This window comes from Lasiodiplodia theobromae, assembly GCF_012971845.1.
Source record: "Lasiodiplodia theobromae strain AM2As chromosome Unknown scaffold_19, whole genome shotgun sequence".
NCBI lineage: Eukaryota > Fungi > Ascomycota > Dothideomycetes > Botryosphaeriales > Botryosphaeriaceae > Lasiodiplodia > Lasiodiplodia theobromae.
Genome location: NW_023336398.1, coordinates 818971 through 843366, shown reverse-complemented (window position 1 = coordinate 843366; position 24396 = coordinate 818971). Strand labels below are relative to the sequence as shown.

The 24396-nt window shown below is 53.9% G+C and overlaps 8 protein-coding genes across 8 annotated transcripts; 5 read left to right on the top strand and 3 right to left on the bottom strand.

Moving 5' to 3' along the window:
* Window positions 1–198: 198 nt before the first annotated feature.
* On the top strand, window positions 199–708 carry LTHEOB_6747 (uncharacterized protein; the record flags this gene model as incomplete). The annotated part of the gene is made up of 1 exon (XM_035516037.1): window positions 199–708. One exon carries the CDS (start codon window positions 199–201, stop codon window positions 706–708), a length of 510 nt encoding a protein of 169 aa, XP_035372782.1.
* A 1985-nt stretch (window positions 709–2693) lies between these two features.
* On the top strand, window positions 2694–3865 carry LTHEOB_6746 (Endopolygalacturonase; the record flags this gene model as incomplete). The annotated part of the gene is made up of 2 exons (XM_035516036.1): window positions 2694–3510; window positions 3576–3865. 2 exons carry the CDS (start codon window positions 2694–2696, stop codon window positions 3863–3865), a joined length of 1107 nt encoding a protein of 368 aa, XP_035372781.1.
* A 694-nt stretch (window positions 3866–4559) lies between these two features.
* LTHEOB_6745 (Heterokaryon incompatibility protein) lies at window positions 4560–6298 on the bottom strand (the record flags this gene model as incomplete). Its single annotated transcript, XM_035516035.1, has 2 exons — window positions 4560–4615; window positions 4837–6298. The coding sequence occupies 2 exons, from the start codon at window positions 6296–6298 to the stop codon at window positions 4560–4562; spliced, it is 1518 nt and encodes a 505-aa protein (XP_035372780.1).
* Window positions 6299–7812: 1514 nt separating this feature from the next.
* LTHEOB_6744 (Monooxygenase FAD-binding protein) lies at window positions 7813–10486 on the top strand (the record flags this gene model as incomplete). Its single annotated transcript, XM_035516034.1, has 5 exons — window positions 7813–8117; window positions 8183–8454; window positions 8506–8885; window positions 8935–9650; window positions 9721–10486. 5 exons carry the CDS (start codon window positions 7813–7815, stop codon window positions 10484–10486), a joined length of 2439 nt encoding a protein of 812 aa, XP_035372779.1.
* Window positions 10487–13808: 3322 nt separating this feature from the next.
* On the bottom strand, window positions 13809–15449 carry LTHEOB_6743 (AAT family amino acid transporter; the record flags this gene model as incomplete). Its single annotated transcript, XM_035516033.1, has 1 exon — window positions 13809–15449. The coding sequence occupies one exon, from the start codon at window positions 15447–15449 to the stop codon at window positions 13809–13811; it is 1641 nt and encodes a 546-aa protein (XP_035372778.1).
* A 786-nt stretch (window positions 15450–16235) lies between these two features.
* On the bottom strand, window positions 16236–17920 carry LTHEOB_6742 (4-aminobutyrate aminotransferase; the record flags this gene model as incomplete). The annotated part of the gene is made up of 5 exons (XM_035516032.1): window positions 16236–16282; window positions 16339–16765; window positions 16817–17546; window positions 17607–17642; window positions 17694–17920. The coding sequence occupies 5 exons, from the start codon at window positions 17918–17920 to the stop codon at window positions 16236–16238; spliced, it is 1467 nt and encodes a 488-aa protein (XP_035372777.1).
* A 269-nt stretch (window positions 17921–18189) lies between these two features.
* Window positions 18190–22363, top strand: LTHEOB_6741 (Methylmalonate-semialdehyde dehydrogenase; the record flags this gene model as incomplete). The annotated part of the gene is made up of 5 exons (XM_035516031.1): window positions 18190–18415; window positions 18469–19334; window positions 19391–20213; window positions 20831–21250; window positions 21306–22363. The coding sequence occupies 5 exons, from the start codon at window positions 18190–18192 to the stop codon at window positions 22361–22363; spliced, it is 3393 nt and encodes a 1130-aa protein (XP_035372776.1).
* Window positions 22364–22862: 499 nt separating this feature from the next.
* Window positions 22863–24221, top strand: LTHEOB_6740 (Nad dependent epimerase dehydratase; the record flags this gene model as incomplete). Its single annotated transcript, XM_035516030.1, has 5 exons — window positions 22863–22879; window positions 22946–23154; window positions 23211–23297; window positions 23384–23850; window positions 23955–24221. The coding sequence occupies 5 exons, from the start codon at window positions 22863–22865 to the stop codon at window positions 24219–24221; spliced, it is 1047 nt and encodes a 348-aa protein (XP_035372775.1).
* Window positions 24222–24396: the final 175 nt, after the last annotated feature.

Here is a 24396-nt window from a genome sequence, read left to right as displayed (position 1 = left end):
AGGCCAAGTATAAAGGCGGCTTGTTATTCACTTCTATCCCGCAGACTCAACTTCATCCAGCACCACACTGTTCACTTTCAGCTCATTTGCAATCCACAAAGCAACAGTGAGCACCCCCGAAAAACCCAAAAATTCCCACATTTTACCCAGAACTCATCCCATTACAAGTTTTGAATCAGTAACTTACTCATAGAAGAAATGCCGCACGACATCCCCCTGCCTCCTACTCTCCACTGGTGGCCCCTCCCCACGCCGCTCACCCCCGCGGCCCTTGCCGCCGCCCTGCCCAGAACCCCGCCCACGCCCGTACCCTGCCGGCGTTGTCTCCGCGATATTGCACCTGGCGACCGCGCCCTGCTGCTTTCCTACGATCCCTTTCCTACCGCCAGCGATGGCAGTCCGTATCGCGGACCCACCGCCATATTCGTGCACGATCTGGCATCAAAGGACAACACGTGCGAGTTGGCCGACGTAAAGAGAGATTTCGGTGGGTGCGTGCCGGAGCAGCAGGTGGCGAGGTTGATGGCGGTCAGGGCGTTTGACAAGGGGGGTATGCTGAGAGAGGCTGAGGTTGCCGAGGGTAAGGACCTGGTCATGGCTTGCGAGAGGTTGTTGTCAGAGGGGCAGGAAGCAGATGAGAGGGTCGAGTATTTGCATTTGCATTACGCGGCGCACGGCTGCTTTGCGGTGAGGGTCGACAGAGGGTGAGCTGGGACTTTTGGTTGGTTGGAAGAGGGGTTGAGACGTCCTTCATGTTCATGTTCGCACGCTTCTTGTGTCAATTCATTTAGGTACAAGAAGCTTCCACTCCTTTCTGCTGAATGGATGAGTTGCATGTTTCTATTCTTGTTAAGTCAATCAACTCCATTACCGGTTGGATGGGTACATGGTTGACTGAATATCGTGGACCATCGAATAAATGCAGCTCTTTCTCACCCCATCGTGAACGAAGCAGGCTACACCACTACTTTTGATGTTTTGGCCATCTAAATTGCCGTTTTACCCATATGGTCTGACCCCAAGCTCTATCGCCGCCCAGACTCTCTCCAGTGTAGTGAAAAGTGATGCCAGAGCAACCACTCTCCCCCTACTTCTAGCAGGAGAACCCATCATGCATTGGTCAGTCTCGACCTCGGGTATGCCGATGTCCAAACATTCGCTGATTAAAAGTGGTCCACTGGATTAATCGCCGACATGCATATCGATAAGCTTTTGTACCACCCTTGACCCTGCATACGATGATCTGACGCCCGTGCGCACCTGACCCCACCACGCAGCTTACTATCACGACAAGTGATGCTATACATGCATTTGTTATTTGCCGGCACGGTGTGGTTGCCAATAATATTTGGCAGTGCCGGCAAAGGCGGGAAGCCACTTCGGCGTGGCAGTGGTCACGCTACCCCGCAATATGACGGCGCGGAAAAATTGAGGTCAGCCTTCCCGGCAAAAGCATTCGTACGGGTATTCGGGCCTGGTTCCAGGCCTACACTCTTTGTTTCTCGTGTTTGTTGTATCCGACTCAAGAAACCACATGCGGAAGAGTCTTTGAATCATTCGAAACCGTCAGTGAGCTGTTGATGTATCCACCGCTTGGATCTACTTTGCATTGCAGACACCCCTGGTGCTCTGTTGAATGGCGAGGCAAGGGCTGTATTGCCGCCAACTTCCGTCCCTACACCAGGCGCCCAGCACAGCCCCTATTGATGCGGCTCTTCAATAAGCTAGAGTGGCTGCGGACGTGGTACGTTTGTAGGTGGCCCCGGAAGCACGGATGAATGCTTAGCGGCGACGGACATGGGTGTCTGGCACCGGAAATAGAAGGTGGTTCGACGGCCTCCGCGCGCAGCGATGCAAACAAGCAACGTCACGGCGAAACAGTGGTCAGGCAATAGTGTTGTGAGAGGTCCGGAAAAATTCCCGCGGCTTGGTGTTTCAAGTTGATCGAACTGCCGCCTCATTTCGGCTCTATTCGGTGGGCCTGAGCGGCAGATGGAAACGTCCGCCGCCAAAACACAGGAGTCCGCCGCCCCGCCCCGCTCGGAATAACTCCGCTCGCTTGCATCGAAGCCACCAAATCTCGTATTGGCCCCCGGGATTTGTTTCGCCGCGGCACTCCCCTTCCCCTTCCGGCAACTGCGCCGCTGCCCCTGTTTCCACCATGGTGGTGTTTGGGAACTCCAGCGGTTCCCCTCATGCGATCGTCTTTCCCCATATGCCAAGCAGCAGCAGAAGAAAGCCAAGCTTCTCATGCGAAGCTTGACGGCACTCCACATGATACATCTGTAATGGAATTTCTGCTGCCAAAGTATTGCAGCATGCAGTGTACAGACACGTGCGGGGCCATCTCGGCCACGTGGACGCCGCCACAGCCCTATACGGCCGTCCGCGACGTTCTCTGAGTCGCAGGCTGTGGGCGCTTTGCGCCATGGTTCTAGAGCATCTCGCTAAGACTGGTGATAGCACATTTATCCCTACTTTCAAACGCCTAGCAGCAGCCCCTGCGCAGATCACCTCTTAGCAATCTTAGCTTCCGTCACAGATGCGGATGGCCTCAGGTCCTCGAGGAGCCGTGATGCTATATAAGTCGAGTTCCAAGGCGCCCAGAAGTCTTGTTTTTCCCATCATCGCACTCCTTCCTTCGCTTTGTTCTCGCACATACATTCACTCACTACATTCTTTCAACCTTCAAAATGGTCAAGGTTTCCACCCTCCTTGCCGGCGCCGGCGTCGGCGTTGCCTGCGTTGCTGCTGCCCCCACTGAGCTCGCCGAGCGCGCCAGCTGCACTTTCACCGACGCTGCCTCTGCCATCAAGGGCAAGACGTCCTGCACCACCATCACCCTGAACAACATTGCTGTTCCTGCCGGCACCACGCTCGATCTCACTGGCCTGAAGTCGGGCACCAGCGTTGTTTTCCAGGGCACCACCTCCTTCGGTTACAAGGAGTGGGAGGGCCCTCTCATTTCCGTCTCTGGCACCAACATCCAGGTGTCCGGTGCCTCCGGCCACGTCATCGACGGCAATGGTGCCAAGTGGTGGGACAGCAAGGGTAGCAACGGCGGCAAGACCAAGCCCAAGTTCTTCTACGCCCACAGCCTGAAGGGCACTTCTTCGATCAAGGGCCTGAACGTCAAGAACACGCCTGTTCAGGGCTTTTCGATCAACAGCTCCTCCGGACTGACTCTGGATTCGATTACCATCGACAACTCGGCCGGTGACTCCGCTGGCGGCCACAACACTGACGCCTTCGACGTTGGTTCGTCCACGGATATTACCATCTCCAACTCGAACATCCAGAACCAGGACGACTGCCTGGCTGTGAACTCTGGTACCAACATCAAGTTCACCGGCAACACCTGCTCCGGCGGTCACGGTATTTCGATCGGCTCCGTTGGCGGCCGTTCCGACAACACCGTCAAGGGCGTCACCGTTACGAACTGCACGATCAAGAACTCGGACAACGGTGTTCGCATCAAGACCGTGTCCGGTGCCACCGGCTCCGTGTCTGGTAAGTGACTGCAGCCCCCGCAAATCCCCACAAAGATGACCCACCGCTAACACTCTTCGCTCCAGGCGTCACCTACTCTGGCATCACCCTCAGCAACATTGCCAAGTACGGCATTGTCATTGAGCAGGACTACGAGAACGGCTCCCCCACTGGTACCCCTACCAGCGGTGTCCCGATCACTGACCTCACCCTCAAGAACATCAAGGGTACCGTCAAGTCCTCCGGCACTGACATCTACATCCTCTGCGCCAAGGGTGCTTGCTCTGGATGGACTGGATCTGGTATCAGCGTCACTGGCGGCAAGACCAGCACCAAGTGCTCCAACATCCCCAGCGGCTCTGGCATCTCTTGCTAAGCGTCTCGGTGTGACTCTTGTTGGCCTGTGCGCGTGCCGTGAAGCGCAGCGACTGCATTGGGCAGGGCCATCCAAAGCGATGTTTTTTCTTTTCTTTGGGTCGGGGTCGTTGGGCCGCTTTGGCTTGCCGACATTCTTGGCTTGCTTTTAATTGAGAATACTTTTTGCTGCTTATCATTTCATCTCCAATGCGCTCCAGTGTTCGTGAACAGTGACGGTGAATGCTATTTCTGGAAGCAGCCAGTGCCGCGAGCCTGCGGCTACCTACACTGCCATGTTCGCGAAAGCAAAGAATGATTCTACCAGTGGATGAAATACATTAATCTTTGGTAGGGTGCAACTACAAATATATAGATCCTTTCCGTCTACTTGAAGCCTGTGGTGTCATGTTAAATAAATATCTTCAGAGTCTTGTTTGACAGATAGCCACACATCTTCACGAATTCGGCCCACCGCCACCCTCTCCATCAAGCTCTCTCGCTGCTCTACCATGATAACATTCACATATCTGTACCATTCCGATGAGCCCCAAAACCGAACAAAGCGCGCTTCTGGAAAAACATCTTCCTCAACACACGCTGCAAAAATTTCACCTTGTGAGATCTTCACAAACTTCTTTTCAATCTCTACCAGAGAGTCACACTCCGATACCATATGGTGTAGGATAGCAATTCCGCACCACTTTCCATCAGAATCAAGGATCGATGCAGCATTTCGGCGACTGCCATAGTTGTGCGCATTGGGCGAGACCTTGAACATTGCTGTCTCAGCGCGGAAGTGCAGGACTGCAGAACGGCTCCGCTGCTGAACTGATGGTCTGATAGTAGGTGAAGATGATGAGGCAGGGACGGGATATAGGAACCGCATTCCGGGATCGGAATGATGCCAAAAGTCAACAAAGCGCTGGCGGCCGAGATACGTGTGTTCTTTAACGTTTCCGTGCTCCCAGCCATTCGGCAAACGAGACTCACTTGGAGGCTCGTCAGCGACGGACCTGTACCGCATCCTGTCGTCCGGTATTTGAATGCGACAGTCCTCATTCTGTGCTTCTTTCCCGGCCAAGGGCGAGAAAAACGTGGTCGTTGGTGTAGTGCGATAACTCCGCGCGATGTCTTGGTGTACGACGTAGTCGCAAGCGGCCGTCCAATGCGCGACGTCGACATTGCAAACCCAACCGGCCCAGGACCATGATGGGATTTCCAAGAGAATATCCTTAGTTGCGGTCTTGACTCGGCGCCTACAGAAGTCGCTCGGTTGCCAAAGAAGACCCAAGGTGAAAAATGTCTCGGGGAGTCCGTAATGGAAAGAGCCGAAGGAGTAGGCCAAGCTGCTCAAAATGCCCTGGAAAGCGTTGAGGATGTCTTCCTCGAATGATATTTCTCTTCGCAAGTGGTTGGAGACGAGGTTGCAATAGTCTATAAAACTGGGAAGGGTGGCTTCGGGACCAGGCACCGTGTATTCTTCCTTTTTTCTCGGACGGCTTCCTTTCCGGCTGATACCTGAGAACCAACGGTCTTCATCCGTGACACCCTCGAAGTCGAACATCTGAAAGTGCCGCATCGTCTCTTCTGTCTCGGCCGCGATGTCCTCAGTCCATGTCATGCCGTGGCAGTTGAAATGAACGCCTTCCTCGAGAAAGACCAATTTTCGACGGGAAAGAAGCCGCTCTTGTAGAGTCCACGCCCGTTTATTCCACACACAAGTACATCTTGCCTCATCGTAGTGCTGTCCAAGCGTGTGCTCGAAAGGTGATTGTGAAATGGCCAGGCGCCGACCGTCACCGTACGATAGCACAGTCTGTGGGATAACCCGAGGATTGTCGCTACAGACACCAGGCAACCCAGCATCTGCGTTGTCCCCCACAGCTGCAACGATGGTGACATAAGCATTTCCGTAGATCTTGTCCATCTGTCCCAGAAGAACCGGTTTCTCGTCAGAGTCTTTGTCCTGAATGATGCACAGGGCATCGATCCAGAGGTATCGCTCGCCAATCTTCGACACCGCCGCAATGGCGTCGCGGATAGTCCGCGGAATTAGGTGCTTCCCCGAAGACAAGGCACCGTCCTGTTCGAGCTGTTCCAGGTTCTTCCGTGTTGTCTGCAGCGTTTCGACGCGTCCCCAAACGTAGCTCAGTGCAAAATAGCGCGAGCTTGGCTCGATGTATGCAAGACATTGCCTCTGCACATCGACCACCCGGAGTAGTCCGACCCCATCAAGCTCGTGTTGATAGGCGGAATGGCAAGTCTCGGCATGCCATTGGTCACAACAGTGGATCCATCGTTGGACCAGGTGGAAATCGGCTACCTTCGGATCAACAAGACGACCGGGAGGCTGGCCATCGGGAACGTCGAGCGGCAGAAGATAGATACCTTTTCTCCTCGGATTTTCATTGTGCATCGCCGGCCGTAGAAAGAAGACATCCATCCCCATCATCGGCGATATGCTATCAAGGAGAAAAGCCTCCGTTTCTGCAAACTGCGCTGCGGACTCTCCATGTGCTTGCCGGAAGTTTTGGCGGATCGTAGAACAGATGTTGCAATCTGATCTGAAAGAGAACTTTATTTCAGTTCGCAAACCCTGGTTGTATTCTTGCCAAAGCTCCTCATTGAGCATGCGTATGAAAGCCTTGCAGTGGTTGCACCCCCCTGCGGAGGGAATGCTACTATTGTTGACCAAGGATCTGATTCTGCCATGTTTGTGGTTCGATGACGGCAAATGGAAATCTGCAATTCTATCTCGAAGGCTCGAGAGGAAAGCTAATTTTTTCGGCATTGCGGGTCTAACATGGGATTAGAGTAGACGCATGGATTTTTCGGGGATGGAGAGGTCATGGTGAGACGTCCTTGAAGCTTAGCTCGTGCGGGGTAAAAAGCTGATGACGTAAGCATACTCATCTTATACTTGATGCGGATTTGTTATAGATGATATAGCTGAATTCTATCCAGGCTGCGCTGCACCATTAGAAGGCTCGCTGAGTTGTCGTGCCAAAGAAAATTGAAAATAGATGCAATAGTTCTCGCATACACGCTACAGCCTTTAGCACTCTTCTTTAATACCGATGCATGAGTCAGTTTTGTACGCTGATTCCGATTCCGATGCCGGACGAAGTGCTTCATCAGTTCTTCCCGGCACCCGCGATCTACCAGCTATTATTGAGAAATGATGGCGCCGATACGTAGCGTCAAATATTTCCCTTTCTTAATTCATCCATATCGCACTATTCCACCGTGCTCCCTAGGACACAACGCGGGCCAATGCCGAATTCATCAGGAAATCATTCATTTTAGGAATAGATGTTCGACAGCAAGTCAGAGAGGCTCAGCGTACTTTTTTTTCCCCCACAAGATGCAATCTGTGCAGGGCGTGGAGTGGTAGCTCTCACCTCTTTCATACTTTAAAGGCTAGCGCGGTAGAGCCTTTGGATATACTCACATGCCTAGACACCTTGAGGCGTGAGGATTGCCGGCCACGGCCCGCTCCGCCGTAGCTCTACGTAGGGGTCTAGGACGGCTCTCCGCTCCCGAATGCTTTTTGTCACATCATCCGGGCAGGAAACTAACGTACCGGACCGGATGACTTCCCGGTCCGAACCGCTTTAAGCAAGCGATCTCATAGGTCAATTTATTTCCTCATGCTTGCATAACTATAACGTGCCGGGATTTAACCCACCGGAAGTCCGGACGAAGCCGGTGGAATACGGCAATAACCGGACGCATGCGCGACCCGCTGAGCCCGAGCTCCACGAACCCAAAAATCCTCCTATTGAAGTAGCAACAACGTCAACAATCCGCGCCAGCACGGGTAAACCCTGAGTACACTTGCTGTATATTTATTTATATGGCCTTTCATCTACTTGGCAGCCCCTCAAGTTGGATTTGCATCACTCAACTGACTTCTCACGTTTTCGCTGCACAACCTCCGTGGGTTTCAACCGCAGAAACCCTACAATGGCTACACACAACTTCAAGGTCCTGATAGCAGGCGGCAGTATAGCTGGACTTGTCCTTGCCATCACTTTGGAAAAACTTGGCATCGACTTCCTGGTCCTCGAAGCTCACCCGGAGATCGCTCCTCAAGTTGGAGCAAGCATCGGCTTCTTCCCCAACGGATGTCGCATTCTCGACCAAATTGGTTGCTATGATGACCTGCAGGCGAGGCTCGACAAGGGGGGGATGGTAGATCTTCATTTCAAGTCTCCAAAAGGCGTTGATCTCGACAAGGTCGAGTTGGCTCGCGAGCACTTCATTGCAAGGTTTGTCTGAACCCAAACTTGAAAGGGAATCCGGTAGAGCTTTGGCAACTAATGTAGCCCTCTAGACATGGCTACGAGCCGGTGTTTGTTGACCGTCAAATGGCTCTCGAAGTGTTCTACGACCATCTCCGCGACAAATCCAAAGTCCTATTGGACAAGCGGGTGCTACAGGTTACTCCTTTAGAAACCGGCGTGCAGGTTACTACCAAAGATGGTTCGACGTACACAGGAGACATTCTTGTTGGTGCAGACGGTATCCACAGCACAGTCAGGAAAGAGATGTGGCGTCTTGGCGATAAACTTTCCCCTGCCTACTTCCCTAAATCGGATCAGACGGGTAAGTCAATGAACCCTACCCAATGTATCCGGATGTTATTAACTGGTCAAGACGTGCCCTGCGACTACACCTGCATGTTCGGTATATCCAGTTCTGTTCCAGGCTTCGCCAGATTTTCGTCGCATTCTGTGGCTGGTCACAACCACAGCTATTTGGTTGTTGATGGCCCGGAAGGTCGTATCTACTGGTTCCTCTTCGTTAAAAACGAAAAGACGCTGCATGGCATGGAAAACGAAATTCCACGCCGTTTCAGCGAGGAAGAGAAGAAAGCTGTCGCAGAGAAATTCTGGAATGACCCGATTGTAGAGAATGTCACCTTCGGAGATCTCTACAAGAACAACTACTCCGCCATTCTGACAGCGCTTCCGGAGTTTGTCTTCAGCAAGTTTTTCTTTCAAAGGATCATCACTATCGGTGATGCAGCGCACAAAGTGAGCGATAGCCATTCGGCCCAGAGTGAAAGTGGCTGACCGTCCCAAGTTCAATCCCATCTCAGGTCAAGGAGGCAACAGTGCGATCGAGAGCGCAGCTACCCTTGCTACCGAACTCGTTACCATGCTCAAGGCACTACCAGAGAAATCGAAGCCTTCGGATGCAGACATAACTGCAGCGTTCCAGAAAACCCAAGACCGCCGCCGCGATCGATTGGTGGGAATGGTGGATGCTGGACACAAGCAGCAGAGCCTGATGGCTTTGGAAACACCTTTGCTTGAATTTCTGGTAAACCATGTGGTCCCACTCGGAGGCATGGAAGGAACATTCGAGCATTTCGCCACCGGAGCACTTCCCGGAGAGCGCTTACCTATGTTTCCCATGCCCAAAAGGCCCCGATTTGAGCCGTATCATGACGAACGCCCAGCGAAACTACTGGGCGGCGGGCAAATTTCAAAGGCAATTGCCGCTTCTATCTTCGCCATTCTCCTCGTTGTCGCCAAGAAAGCCATGTGGCTGGACTTCGACCTCCTTGCAAACTATACGGCTTTTGATGGCGCCCCATTGAAGGCTGTGTACACGGGTCTGCCGGCAATCGATGACATTCTCAAGTTAATTGTGGCAAGCTTTAGCGACTCCTGTACCGGGCCAGACCCGGCCCATCCACTGCAATTCCTGTACCTGCTCAGTACCTTTTTCCCATTCATCCTGATTTGGACCATCGAGAGCTATCGTCGTGCAAACACTCTCACATTGGTCTCCCTGTAAGAGCAGCCCGTTGATCCCCAAATTGAAAAAGGTACCCTAAGCTAACATATCCTTCCCAAAAAAAAGTCCCTTCATTTTTGGCCTAGTCTCCCAAATTCAAGGCATCGGCGTCATCGCCCCTCTTTACTTCCTCCTCTCCGTCTGGACCACCTCTCGCACGCTCTATACCCGAGCCGTCGGCCGCTCCGTCCCCACAGCCGTCGCGCACACCATTCTCCCGGCGGCACTGCTCGGCTATGTTGTCCCAACCATCTTGATGTTCCTTCCCTACGGCGACACGAACACCCTGCAATCCCTGATCGCCTTTTGGCAGCCCTCGCCGCTCTGGGTTAGCGCCTTGACCTACGCTGGAAAGCGGGTCATCGAGGCGGTCAGCAAGCCGACACCGTTCGACATGTACGCGAAGGCGGACGTACAGCCACTGCGGCGCGCGTACGGCGTTGCGTTTTGGATGTGCGCCACTGTGCATGTTGTGGTTGTGGCGTATGTGGCACTGTCGTCACTGCCGTCGGTCGCCTTTGCCAATGTCTTTGGCAGCTTACCGAATCCGCTGAACGTCCGGTCGGCACCGTCGTTCGAGGAGCATCTGTTCGTGTTCTTGAAGTTTGACTTTGCATTCTCCGCGTCGGCGGCGATGCTTTGGTGTTTGTATAGTGTGTGGGAGCTGCGGAGGAATGGATGGGCGACGACAAAGGAGGCGCTCGTGGCAGCGGTGGCGGTGCTGGGTGGACAGGTCCTGGTTGGGCCTGCGGCAGTATTTGCGGGGTTGTGGTGGTGGAGGGAGGGTGCTTGGGCAAGAGAGGCGAAGTTGGAAGGGAGAGGCGATGAGTGAGGCGGAATAATGTGGACAGGAACCGCATGATTACACGGTCTTACCTTTGCGTGTAGGGTTTTGCTTGTTCTGACTTTGAAGTCTGCTTGAATGCTTCCGATGCAATTTTAGATTGATAGTTAGTGCTACTCTTCGTATCTATGTATTTTCTAAGTATCTTTTTTTTTTTTGAAGTAGTCCTTTGCATATTAAATTAGAGTGAAGGAGCACCAAAGCGATCGCTACTCATACTAATCTCGGAGATACGTACAAAGCTTGAGGTGTGTTGAGGAGGGAAGAAAACTCAATTATACATAAATTAATTTTTGTAAATTCCACTATTTAGTCAGCTGTCAAACTCATTCATAGGTCCCTCCGGAAATGCGACTGTTTGCGATCAGTGAAAGACACGAGCATAGATTTTTTTCTTAAAACAGATGGTTTCGCTGCATAAAAGCCAGCCCCAGAATACATCTGCCAATTTCATGATGGGTTTGGCTCGGTAGCTTTCAATTAAATCGCCGGTTACTCTTGCTCTACCTATATTTATCAAAATCAAAGATTTGCTTTCGCTTGCACAATATCGTTTGCCAACCCCACTGCAGCGTATGCAGAACCGTAACTAGTCTGATAACCGTAGCTGCCGTGACCGTAATTGTGGATTACCCAGACGCCACCATCTATGCGCTCTTTTTCTACCCGCGGACCGCCCTCGCGCATTGGTCGCAGCCCAACGCCGTGTCTGATGATGCTGAGCGCCTCGGGTCTTTTACCATTGGTCAATGTGGGGCAGAGCTCGACTGCTCTTTTCATGATGCGTTGTGCAAGATTCGGGTCTGGCTGAGACTCCCAACTGTGCTTTTGTAAGCATCCACCAAGGATAGTGCCACCACCTTCAGACATTGTCAGTTATTGAAGCTCGGTCAAATGATACAACGGAGTAACATGGGGCTATGTGAGAGGCTCTGAAGAATCATGTTCTTACCATCAGCGCGCTGCATTATATACGCCGTTTCCTCTTCATCACCATCATCTACTCCAGATATGTTGAGCATGTAGCCTGGTTCGTTTCGCACAAGCAAAATTTGTCCGCGGCCAGGATACACCTTCTTATCTCTCACTCCACCCAAATGGAGAGATGCAAGACCAGTGCAGTTGACCACAATGTCGGCAGTCTCCCCGCTGTAATGCAATGATGCAGCTTCTACGATGTGCTTGACAATGCCACGACGGATATGCACATGGTTCTTGCGGCACTGGCCGACAAGCCATGGCAGATATAGAGCTGTATTGATGCATACAGAAGTAAACGCAGTGGCTGAGTCGATGCCTTCAGGAAGCTCATCTCTAGCGAGTACTCGGAACTAAGGATATGAAAATTGCTCAGCCGGCCTTTCACTGGGCTAAATGCAAAGGGACCAAGAGAAAAAAAAATGCTCGACGTGAGCGACAGAGAAAATCACTTACGTTTGGCACGTAACCTTTCCACCAGGGATTGGTTTTCATAGACTCCGAGAACCAGTCACCGACAGTAGTACCGGAATCTTTCAACCGCTTGTACAGGTAGGCGTCTTGGAAGTGTATGTGAGACTCAGGTACACCGGAGGCTAGCCGTTGGAGCTCGGGCCAGGTGTTTTTCTCATACTCTCCGAGATCTGAACTGGGAGCGCCGATGCTAAAAAGATTCGATCAACCTCTGTTCTAGTACGAATTTGTTGGCGAGAATCCGTTTCGTGAGAGTTGGGGTTTGAAATGACTTGATGTAGGACACTAAGCTCGGCAATCTGTGGGATATAATATAAATACTGGTGTACCTACGGTATGGAGTTGGCACCAGCCCATGGTGATGCATATTCGATATCGTAGTCACCAGGCATATGCTTAGCAATGACAGTTACGGTGAAGCTCTTGATCTTGGACAACTCCAAGGCCGTCGTAAGGCCTATGACGCCGGCGCTAAAGACGAGTCTAAGCATATTTACTCGTAGTTTTACACTGTTCACCTACCCTAAGACAACAATCCTTGTCTCTGACATTATCTACTTGAGTTTGTATGATGTTGAAAAGGTATACTTCGAAGGCAAATCGGGGGTATACGCGTGGGCATGAACACAGGCGTAAGGCTAGGGAAAGGCGACTGAACACGTACGCTGCGAAAGCTAACAATATCAGCCAGATAACAGGTTCCCCACCTATGAAGATCAATCTCGGAACGTGTGACCGAAGCCGAGTCTCACGGGGAAGCCAGAGACTCGTGTGGGGTTTCAAACTACAGTGCCCAATCAGTGCTTCGTAAAGCCTCGGCGAGGCTTTCCACATTGAGCGCTCGATATGACGATGGATCCCTTTCTCACTTAATATAGCAATCAGCCATGATAATAGGATACCACCCCAAACGCGGGGAAGTCAAAGGAAGCTGCCGTTTCTGAAGTAGGTGGTTCGCAATATTGCAGAGGCCGAATGAGGATACTCTTCTGCATCATGAGGCACGTGTTAATTCCAAAAAGGCTACGGGCCAGCCAAATCAAACAATGATACCCCTGTATATGTTTAAAACTCGCACACAAATTTGCAATTGGCATCCGGTGACCTGATCCAAGAGCTAAAAGAAAACGAAAATAGAAACAGTGAAAGCGAGCTACAGACCCAGAGACGTGCTCTCAACCATGCTTTAATATTTCCCCCTTTGTTATTTCTCGCTTTCGCTGTTTCGTACTCACTCTCGCAAGCCTTTTGTTGGTGTTCTCTTTTCATCTCACACACATTGGGGAGTGCCGAAGCTAACCGTCATAACAACAGGAAGAACCGCCTCGAAGCGCAGTAATTGCGCCTTTCGCCGTCTATTCATCTAGTTCATCCGTCACAAGACCGACACCTCTACTTCCTAGGCCACTTCGTCGTACTTATTGCTTCATGACCTTCATCGAACTTGTGAGGGGAGGCGCTTGCAACAGTAGCAACGAACATAATAATAATGACCATACCGATGGAGAGGGCATCCCAGACAGACTGGCAGGAAGCTGAGTGTCAGGTGTAATATGGTACCAAGCTGTTCGGGGTCTTCGGGGGAATTAGATGGCTGCTTCTGCGTCCTCAAGACCCAATGATCAACTTGGATACACCAAGAAGCCAGCATGGCATGGTCGTGATTGATTGCTTCGAAGCAGTACTCAGCTGGCTGAATTGTCACTTGGGTATGCTGTAGCAGAAGCGAGACGGAGACAAATGGATGGATTGGCTTTGGGCGGAGACGACTTGAGTGAATAAGGCACGGTGGCAAACCAGGAGGAATGAACGATATATGCATTTCTTTGCGAATGAAAAATCTATCCATGACACACATTTATCCGAAGATGACTTTGAGTTTTCTCAGAGGAGACTTCCCCTCCTCCTTCACCGGTGGCCTCTCCGCCGCCAGCACGGCGTCCAACCCCGATATCAAATCGACTCTCTCTGCTGGGATTGCCCAAGGATCATTGCGACCGAAGAGAACCTTGTGGCCAAAGTACAGTGCTGCGAAAATGGCAATGCCGATATAGGAGGTGATGAAACTCGACGTGTTCCAGTTACCGCCGACAAAGTTCTTGAGGCCGCTCAGCAGCAGCAGCAGCGTGAACATGAAGCCACAAACATACGCCATAACGGGCTGCAGCGCGGACCTAAACGGTAGGTCGACAATCTGCTGCACTTCGGTCGCTTTGCGGAAGCGGACGTAGATGACACAGATGCTGATCCAGCTGATATACCCGCCGGTGTTGATCAGGTTGACAAACCAGTTGAACACCGTCGCGGCGCTGCTGGAGCAGTTCAAGTACGATAACAAAGAGAACACTGCCGTGCCTGCTAGAGCGTTATACGGGACGCCTGATGCGGTGCACTTGCTGAAAATGCGCGGTGCTTTGCCGGTCAGCGACATCGAGTACAGCGCGCGGCTTGCGAGGAACAGGTACGAGTTGCCCGCAGACCAGGCGGACGTAAGGATGATGGCGTTGATGACAGAATCGAGGCCGGTGATGCCGGCGTTCTTGGCGGCGATGGCCCAGGGGGAGGTGCCGGCGCCCTTGCCACCGCCCAGCAAAGCCTCGTCTTTGCTCGAGACGATCAAGCTAATAGCGAAGGCGCCAAGGATGTAGAAGATGATCAAGCGGTAGAAGTAGCGACGGCCGGCGATGGGAAGATTGTAGCGGGGCGACTGCATCTCGCCGCCCGTGACGACGAGGAGCTCGGGGGAGAAGGCAAAGGCGAAGTATGAGAAGGTGAGAACGCTGATGAAGGCGACAAAGCGCCCGCTATCACCTGTAACGATATATTCGTTGAAGGGTCCTGGGGTAATCCAATAGCGGAAGCCAAGGCGGTCGTGGTTGGGGCCTCCGCCGAGGATCAGGACAACGGCCATAACCAGGAGGCCCATAATGCCAATGACTTTCAGAGATGCGAACCAGAACTCGGTCTCGCCGTATATCTTGACGGGCATGCAGTTGAGCCCGACGATGACGATCAAGAGTAGAGTGATCCAGACCGCCTGGTGGACAGGGGGGTTCCAGTACTCGATGACGAGGGCACCGGCGGTGATTTCAGCCGGTACAGTGATGGAAAAGACGTACCAGTAGATCCATCCCAGGGCAAAACCAAGGCTCGGGGACAGAAAGCGGTTGGCGTAATAAGAGACCGACGAACCAGGGACTGGTAGATACGAGCTCATCTCGGTGGTGCATGTGACGATTCCGTAGACGAGGACGGTGAGGATCAGGTACGAGAGAACCAGAAAGATTGGCCCGCCCATGTTCAGTCCCTGCCCTGAGCCCACAAAGAGACCGGTGCCAATCGTACCACCAAGCGCAATCATCTGCGCATGGCGGGACTTGAGGCCACGCTGGGTTGTGTCATGTTCAATGTCGACCGCTTCACACTGGCCCAACGCGTTGGAAGTGACGGGGTGGATTGGATTCTCGAGATCGGGACCAAACTCGGACTTTTCACCCATGTTGACTGTCGTTGGAGTGGGCACCCGTTTTCGATGGAGGATGATGAGGTTTCGTCGGGCACGACTTCGTGCAGTGGTCCGTGGGGAAGGTGAAAAAATCAAGTAGCAACTTCTCAAAATGAAAACGCGGCTAGCGGATGGAGACGGCAGCGTCGTGTTCGCAAGGTAAAGGCATGCAGAACGTCTGATGTCTCCTGACCGCTGTGAGAATGGGTATTTATCAACGATCAAACTCTTCCAGCAGGTCGATGGTGGCTGAGGCCAGGCTCGTCGGCAAACGTGACGTCGCAGGTAGCCGATGGCCTATCCGTGGGGAACCTTACGCGCGTCCGGGGTAGCCTACTTTTCTGGCCAAAGCAGGTTGGTGACCGCCGTGGCGCCTGCGGGGTATCGGCCGTCCGGCCCTGATGGATTGGAGCTAGATAAGATATAGTATGATGGGCGGGTAATCAGGCTGCCGGCCAAGATAGCTGACCAGTGATGCGGAATGCAAACTTATGTCACTGACCTGCCAAGCACCTGCTCTTACCAGATCTGGGTAGGTAGATATGCAGATACGGGACCAGCCCCATTAATATTTGCGCGTTGGGCCGGATGTGGCAAGATACGGTACATAATGCGATTGGTTATCTGGAGGATAGTGGCGCTGAGCTGTTTAAGATAGGCAACATTGCTCTGCACGGACGGGAACAACCACATGAATGGCTCAGAGAAAACTTTTCATCACTATGGCGCCTTCAACCTATCAATCAAGGCTGTCTGGTATCTATCTACGTGATTTCGGTATCAGGCGCTTTTGAATATCTGTTCGAGTGTATCGAGTAGGATGTCGGCTGTGGAAAAGAGTGTCAGTGCTTACCCCTGAACGAACATATCAACATGAACATACCGTGATGTTTCTGAAAGATAAGCATGGGCCTCAATCTTATGGTTCTCTCGCCACTGCCTCCCATATTGACACCCTTTGACTTAGCGGTCTTGATAATCGCATCCCTGCGCGGGCTGTCCCAAGCAATGAAGGTGCCGCGATCCTTGCCGCGCAGATTCTGGATCTCATCGGGGAATTGGCGAGAAAGGCTGTCGAGCCGGCTATAAAGATAACCACCCACGGACGAAGTGTTGTCGACCAAGCGAAGCCGTTCAATTTCTTCCAGAATGGTGCGGAAGATCAACGCTCGCGCGGGGTCTCCCATCCAAGTGTTGAACTGCCTGTATGGCTTGTTCGGCCTCAAACTGGCATCGCCATAGTAGAAGCCTGCAGCTTGGGCCTTCTTGGAGAAGGTGACCATATCTGGTGGAGATGTGAGACCCCAGTGCTATTTTCACTTGTAAGTCAAATGTCACGAAGCCAGTGCCTGTTTTCTCACCTCGTGAGCCCAGAGCTTCCCAGTCGCACCCACACCAGTCTGAACCTCGTCGACAATCATCAAGACGCCCTTGCGCTTCGTCAATTCTCGCAAGCCACGGAAGAAAGCTGGGCTTGCGTGATTATCTCCGCCCTCTGACTGGATGGGCTCAATGACCACTGCCGCGACAGGATTACGGAACTGATCGATGATCTTCTCCGTTTCACGCAGGCACCTGTGCTCCTCTGCCTCATTCTCTGCCTGATGCGCTTCGAGGGGGTAGCGCAGCTTCGGGAAGGGGGCGACAGGCCAGTCAAAGGCAGGAATATCCAGCTTGTGTATCGCCTTGCTCCGTGTCGTCGACAGACTGCCGAACAGGCGGCCGTGGAAGCCAGAGCTGAAGGACAGTATCGAGTAGTTCGGCGAGCCGGGGGCTTGATTAAGCATGACGGAGCTCAGCTCAGCGTCAGTGAAGTCAGCCGAGCCACGCTCTTGTGCACGGCGCCACATGAAGGCGGCCTTGTATGCTGTTTCGTTTGCATCGGAGCCGGCCATTGCGGTAAAGACTTGATCCAAGCCTTGCGGCGCGGCACGCAAGAGCCCAGTGGAGAGGATCTCGGCCCAGTCACGGGAGGGGAAATTGCCAAGCGCGGGCCGGTTGATGAGGGCGCTGACCATGGAGGGAGAGGAGGCGGTGCGAGCGAGAGCAGGGTTATTGTAGCCGATGGGGATGGAGGCGATCTGCGAGAAGCTGGGTCGAAGGGCAAGCGTCAGCATGGGGAAAGGTCATTGTGAAGTAGCATAGACGTACACGTCGAGGAAGACATTTCCGTCCACATCGGCGAGGCTGCCGCTGGTCAGCAATGCGCGGAGGGGCGGTGGTGGGTGAGGTGAGTACTAGTTGCCGCAGCACTGATCGTAGTCGACAAGCATGTTCAAGCTGCGCGTGTCGAAGACGCGGTCGAGCTGGCTGACGGCAGCCTGAGCTTCCGGGCCAGGGAGCGAAGTGGTGCGTATCCGCGGTGCCGCAGGCTCGCGGTTAAACAAGGCCGCACTCGCGCTCGAGGCATTTCGCCGCGCCGCAACGCACAGCGAGCGGCGTGCGGTGAAATTTGAGGCCAACATGGTCTTAATGAAAGGAATAGAGCTGGGATATGCTCTCGTTGCAATCAATTGATGTATTATAGTCGATATAATCGCCGGGTGAGGGTCCAGGGCGGCGGGCCCGGCTCGGCGCCTCAGGCAGGGGACCCCCTGCGCGCTGCCCCGCCACAGCTCCGGCGACGCCTTCCTCAACCATCAACCACACATTTATCTGCCTTCCTGCCCTTTTCATTTCATCCTCGTTCTGCCACCACCGCCCTCTGCCCCGATGCAACCCGCCGGTCAATCACATGGCCCAACGAACTCCCGTTCCCCGCTCGCGCACTTTCACCGGCTGTGGCACTTGCCGCGCTAGACACCTCAAGTGCGACGAAGCCCGTCCCGTCTGCAACTCATGTCGCCGCAATAACCTGCCATGCCAGGGCTATGCCGCCCAGCTGCTCTGGATGCCTGACAGCAATGGCTCTGACAAACTGGACCAGCCTGCAGCCATGTTCCGCCGCACCCTCTTCAACGGTGACACTTTCCCCATCCTCTCGGCTTCCGCGCCGCGCTGACGCATCTGCCAGAAAGCGACCGCAGCCAGATGAGCCTCGAACTGCAGCAGAGCACTGGCGGCCGCCCGGCCATGGATCTGCTCCTCCACCTGGATCTGGAGTCGGAGCGCCTCGAGCGTCGTGACGTCGACGCAAGCGTCACCGTCGGCCCTTTCCACGCCTTCAGGGTTTTCGACCCGCCGCCACGAGCACAGCCCCCGAACGGCTCGCCGCCAACCTCCGACGGCTCTGATCACGTGATTGAAGAGGTGCCGCCTCATGATCCTTCCCTCTTGGATTGTGACGTCGATGACATCTTGAACATCTATCCTACAGAACATGACGATCCAGTCTTGTTTATGGCACAGCCATCCCCCAGCCAGCAATTTCCCCAGCTGGAAATGCCACTGCCAGTTGATACGGCAGTTGATCACGACAGTAGCATGATGGCCATCGAGTCTTTCGCTCACCAGCTGACAATACCTCCGTCCATGCCTCAGGGCGGAGCCTCCCGCGAGCATGCTCTGCCCGCTGATGCTTCGTTCATTCTCCGGTACTGTAGGGCAACCACTAACACCTCAACATACCGTACCCGCGTGTCACCGTGGGAAAAGTCTTTCATGCCCTGTGCCGTCGAAACATTTGGCGAGCTCACACTGTGGAACACCACCTCATGTGCCCGTTTCACCGTCTTTTATGCTGTCTTGGCTGCCACTGCCTTCCGCATCCATCGTTCCAACCGCAATTCGAGTGATTCGCATTGGTTGAATAGCGGCAAGGAGTACCAGCAGATTGCAAAGAAGTTCTTGAAAGAGGCTCTGATGACTGAAGTTGCTGGTCCAAGTCAGGGGAAATACAACGAGTTACTTCTTGCTGTCCTATCCATGGCAACGGCCTCGGTGTGTGCATTGTTTGTGTAGAATTGTTGGCGTGACGCATGCTGATGTAGCGTTAGGCATTCTATGAGCCCCGGGCTATCCGAGTTCTCCTCCATGACGCCGAGCGTCTCATACGCCTCCGCGGTATCCCTGAACCGCACAAGTCGTTCGAGCTGCGTCTGCTCCACCACATGTACACGCATATTCGAATCATCGCGGAGAGCACTTGCGTGTGCTCTGAATCCATAAGCGGTCAAGGTATTGGAAATCGGCAGAACTACCAAGCTTCTGAAGACATCTCCACTCTACGTGCATTCCGCCTCACAGAGGACCGCTTGAATACCCACCTCGATCCTTCTCAAGAAAAACCCGCTCAACTCGGCTACAACGACATACACCTGGAAATGACGGGCAAATGGAACAAAACAATGTACCCAGAGATGTATGGTGTCCCAGAGTCCTTGATGACGTGGCTAGCCCAGACAATTTCTCTGGCAAACGACAAGAAGAGACTGGAGAGCATTGCTGCCACCGACTGCCGAGTGTCGGCCGCCCTGGCTTGTCACACAAAAACTCTGGAGCAGAACATCTGGAGTTGGTCGCCTTCGCCAGCTACTAGAGATCGCAATCCTATGGCTCTCGCGCTGCATGAAGTCCTTCTCCTGTACTTCTACCGTCGCATTTACAACGTCAACGCCATGATATTGCAGGAGTTTGTCCGCAAAACGTTCGATCACTTGTTGTCGTGCGCCACGGAAGGTCTCTACGATCAGGATTTTGCCATTCTCGTGTCCTGGTCGGTATTCATCGCTGCCTGCGAAGCAGCTACCCCAGAACTACAGGAAGAAGCCCGACGATGTTTGTCCATCGTCAAGGAAGGGAGCGTATTCTTCGCCAGCGGTGAGTTGGGACACATTGCCGAAGAAGTTTGGAGACGTCGTAGTGAAGCCAACGACTTGACTATCAGCTGGCCCGATGTAATGGGCCCTTCAGCTTGAGCAGTTCGGCGATGCGGCGTGCTCAGCCGTGTATTGCCACCTTTACTACAAGGGCGAGTTACATCCGCTTGATCCACCCCGGAACACACTTTTCAAACTTGCATAACAAGGTTTCAGCATTCTTGGAAGACAAGTTTTGTCTGATTCCCCACAGTATGCTGCAGATGTGTGGTCCGGTGCTCGATTCGTGTTTCCGGTTAGCGTGGGTCCTGATATGAAGTGCGCTCGGTCCACCCCGGCCTGGCTTGCCCGCCCAGGAAGTCTTGAATGCGTGTTTGGCCTCTTGAATATAAAGCACGCGTTTTATGAGGCGGAGAAGAGCCAACAATACGGTATTACGACTCACCATGACGCGAATTGCAACCTCAGTCGGCGCGTGCAGACGGTTCTCAGTCTGCCGGCAATGGACACACGCAGGCCAGTATCGTCGGCCCTTCTCTGTATTCGTGGCGCGCAGAGCTGCATGGCCGACAACACATCAGAAAATCGAAAACCCCCCACCGACAACCAACTTCATAGACAACAAGGCAGTGCCTTCAAAAGCCACCAAGTGGATCGACGTCCACGACCCGGCGACGAACAATGTCGTTACCCGCGTTCCCGAAAGCACCGACGAGGAACTTCGCGAAGCTGTCAAGAGCGCCGAGGCTGCATTTCCAGCATGGAGAGACACGACCATTCTCCGGCGGCAACAGATCATGTTCAACTATGTGCGGCTCATCCGCGAGAACTGGGACCGTCTCGCGGCGTCGATTACACTGGAGCAGGGAAAGACGTTTGCGGATGCCCGAGGTGACGTCCTCCGAGGCCTGCAAGTGGCCGAGACAGCGTGCGGGATAACCACACAGATGTCCGGAGAGGTGCTGGAAGTGGCCAAGGATATGGAAACAAGGAGCTATAGGGAGCCGCTCGGTGTTGTGGCAGCAATCTGTCCTTTCAGTAAGTGCCTTGATTGTACAGTTGTAACTAGTTCCCTAACTCACTGTACTACTAGACTTCCCAGCCATGATCCCTCTTTGGTCGATCCCTGGCGCCACAATCACGGGTAACTGCATCATAGTCAAGCCGTCAGAGCGAGACCCGGGTGCCGCACTCATCCTCGCCGAACTGGCCAAGGAAGCCGGCTTCCCTGATGGCGTAGTCAACATCATTCATGGCACGCACCGCGCTGTCAATTTTATCCTCGATGAGCCTGCCATCAAGGCTGTCAGCTTTGTTGGAGGGAACAAGGCGGGCGAATACATATACACAAGGGCCTCGGCAAACGGCAAGCGCGTGCAAGCCAACCTCGGGGCAAAGAACCATGCGGTCGTCCTCCCTGACAGCAACAAGAATGACACATTGAATGCCATTGCCGGCGCTGCATTTGGAGCCGCCGGACAACGATGCATGGCTTTAAGCACTGTCATTCTCACGGGCAAGGAAACGCAAGCTTGGCTGCCCGACCTTGTCGCCCGTGCAAAGGCACTCAAGGTCGACGGTGGCTTCGAGGAAGGCGCTGACCTCGGCCCCGTCATCAGCCCGGAGAGCAAGGCCCGCATCGAAGCGCTGATCGCCAGCGCGGAGGCAGAAGGTGCGCGAGTGGTTCTGGACGGCCGGAACTACAAGCCCGCCAAGTACCCGAACGGGAACTTCGTCGCGCCGACCGTCATCGCCGGCGTGAAGCCGCACATGAAGTGCTACACGGAAGAGATCTTCGGGCCGGTGTTGCTGGTCATGGAGACCGAGAGCCTGGATGAGGCAATCGACCTGATCAATGCGAACCCCTTTGGCAACGGAGTGGCGTGCTTTACAAACTCGGGCCCCTCGGCCGAGTACTTCCGCAAGAAGATCGAGGCCGGACAGGTGGGAATCAACGTGCCCCTGCCCGTCCCGCTTCCCATGTTTTCATTCACGGGGAACAAGAAGAGCATTGCGGGCGGCGGCATCAGTACATTCTACGGCAAGCCGGCTCTGAACTTCTACACGCAAACGAAGACGGTGACGGCTTTGTGGAAGAGCTCTGATGCCATCGCGACGAAGGCGGCTGTTGAGATGCCGACGCAGAGCTGATCAGAGACGATGTGGATGGAGCATATTAGAGGATCAGGTTCAGACAGAAATGTTGGTAAGGAGGCCTGAGAAGACTTCACAATAGAGGAGAGGCAAAATTTAATATCGAAATACATCCAATACGTACCATCATTGGCACAATTTGTCAATAAACGTGTCTTGTTTCGAGTTTCATTCTGCAGAGATTCACATATACTTTCCGACGAAATTTCTGAGGAGAAAACGAGTGCACGACAGTCTTGTTCGGGCTTCAAGGACAGATTGAATACCCTCGGTCGAGGCTCTGCGGACCCGATAACGATTCTGATTGGCTGCCGTCCAAGCTTGCCTCATCCGATATCTTCCACCCCGCCTTCGGTGGGTCGAGCGCCACAGTCCCTTGCGTATGACGATTGTCTTCTTACAAAAAAAGCCGGCAGTGCGCAACTGCCCCTCCACGACCCCTCCTCTGATTCACAATACTGTGCAGCACCATTGCAGTCCAGCACACCCAGCAAAGATGGCAAGAATCTTCCTGTAAGCCGTTCGCACTGTAGAGATCATCAATTGCACATACACTAACAGAAATAACAAAATTAACAGCACCGGAGCCACTGGCTACATCGGCGGCGACGCGCTGCATGCACTGTACAGAGCCCATCCGGAGTACCAAATCTCGGCGCTAGTGCGCGACCCGGCGAAGAGCGCGGACGTTTTCGCGAAGGAGTACCCCAACGTCCGCATCGTACAGGGCAGCCTCGATGACGGCGATCTTGTCGCCGATGAGGCGGCTAAGGCAGATGTTGTTTTGAGTAGGCATCAACGATGCAGTGGCTTGGAATGTTCACCGTGCTGAAAAGAAGGTCAGATCTGGCGGCTACGAGCCACCTGCCCAGCGTGAAATCCATCCACCAGGGCTTGAAGAAGGCGAGCACCAGCCGTAGCGGCAAGCCTGGTGTGTCCATGCCCCTACCTCTGCCAATCCCTCCTTCGTCATCCCCTACCGTCGACGTACGCTAACGCCAGACAACACCCGTGCAGCACACTGGCTCCAGATCTCCGGCGCAACCGTCCTCGCGTGCGGCGAGATCGCATCCAAGACGTTCGGCGAGCCGTCAGACAAGGTCTACCACGACCTCGACAGCGGCGAGATCTGGGCGCAGGTCAAGAAATACCCCAGCCGCGCCGTCGACAACTACATCCACGACGTCGCGACGCAAGACGCCGGCACAGTAAACACAGCGCTGCTCGTCGGCCCCATCATATTCGGCGCGGGCCGGGGGCCGGGGAACAGGCGCAGCATCCAGATCCCGGAGCTGGCGCGCACGGCCATCGAGCGCCGCAGGGCGTGGCAGGTGGGCCGCGGGCTCAGCGTGTGGGATCACGTGCACGTGCGGGATCTGAGCGGCATCACGCTGCGCTTGGTGGAGAGGGCGGTGACGGGTGGCGGCGATCAGAGTGGGTTGTGGGGTGAGGACGGCGCGTATTTCGCTGGTGTTGGACATCTTGTAAGATCCCCTTTTTTCTTTGCTCTCCGGAATCCTTCTGCCTCTCTTTCGAGATCTTTATTGTCGTCCGTAGTGCTGACTTGGGCCCTCTCCTTCTCACGCAGGCGTTTGCAGACATCTCCCGCCGCATCGCAGCGGCGGCGTACGCCCTCGGCCTCGCTGACTCGCCTGATGCCGTCGATGCCCTCCCGCCCGCCGAGGCGGACAAGTTGGTCGGCCACGCAAGTATCCTCCTGGGCACGAATGCGCGCTGCGATGCCAGGCGTGCAGTTGAGAAACTCGGGTGGAGCCCGAAGGAGCAGAGTTTGGAGCAGGCGATTGAGGAGACTGTGCGAGATGAGGCTGGGAAGGTGGGAAAGGCAGGATTGTAGATATATTGCCGTTCAGAGTGTAAACTCGTGAATATACTATGTTGAATGCACGGGAGTGATTATTTGGTGAATGTAAATGTACTGCTTGCCGCCCTCTACCGGAACCGGCTAATTTTGTCAGGATGTACAGCAGCTTTGCAAAGCCTTCTGGGAATTCTGCTTTCCTTTCCTTTCC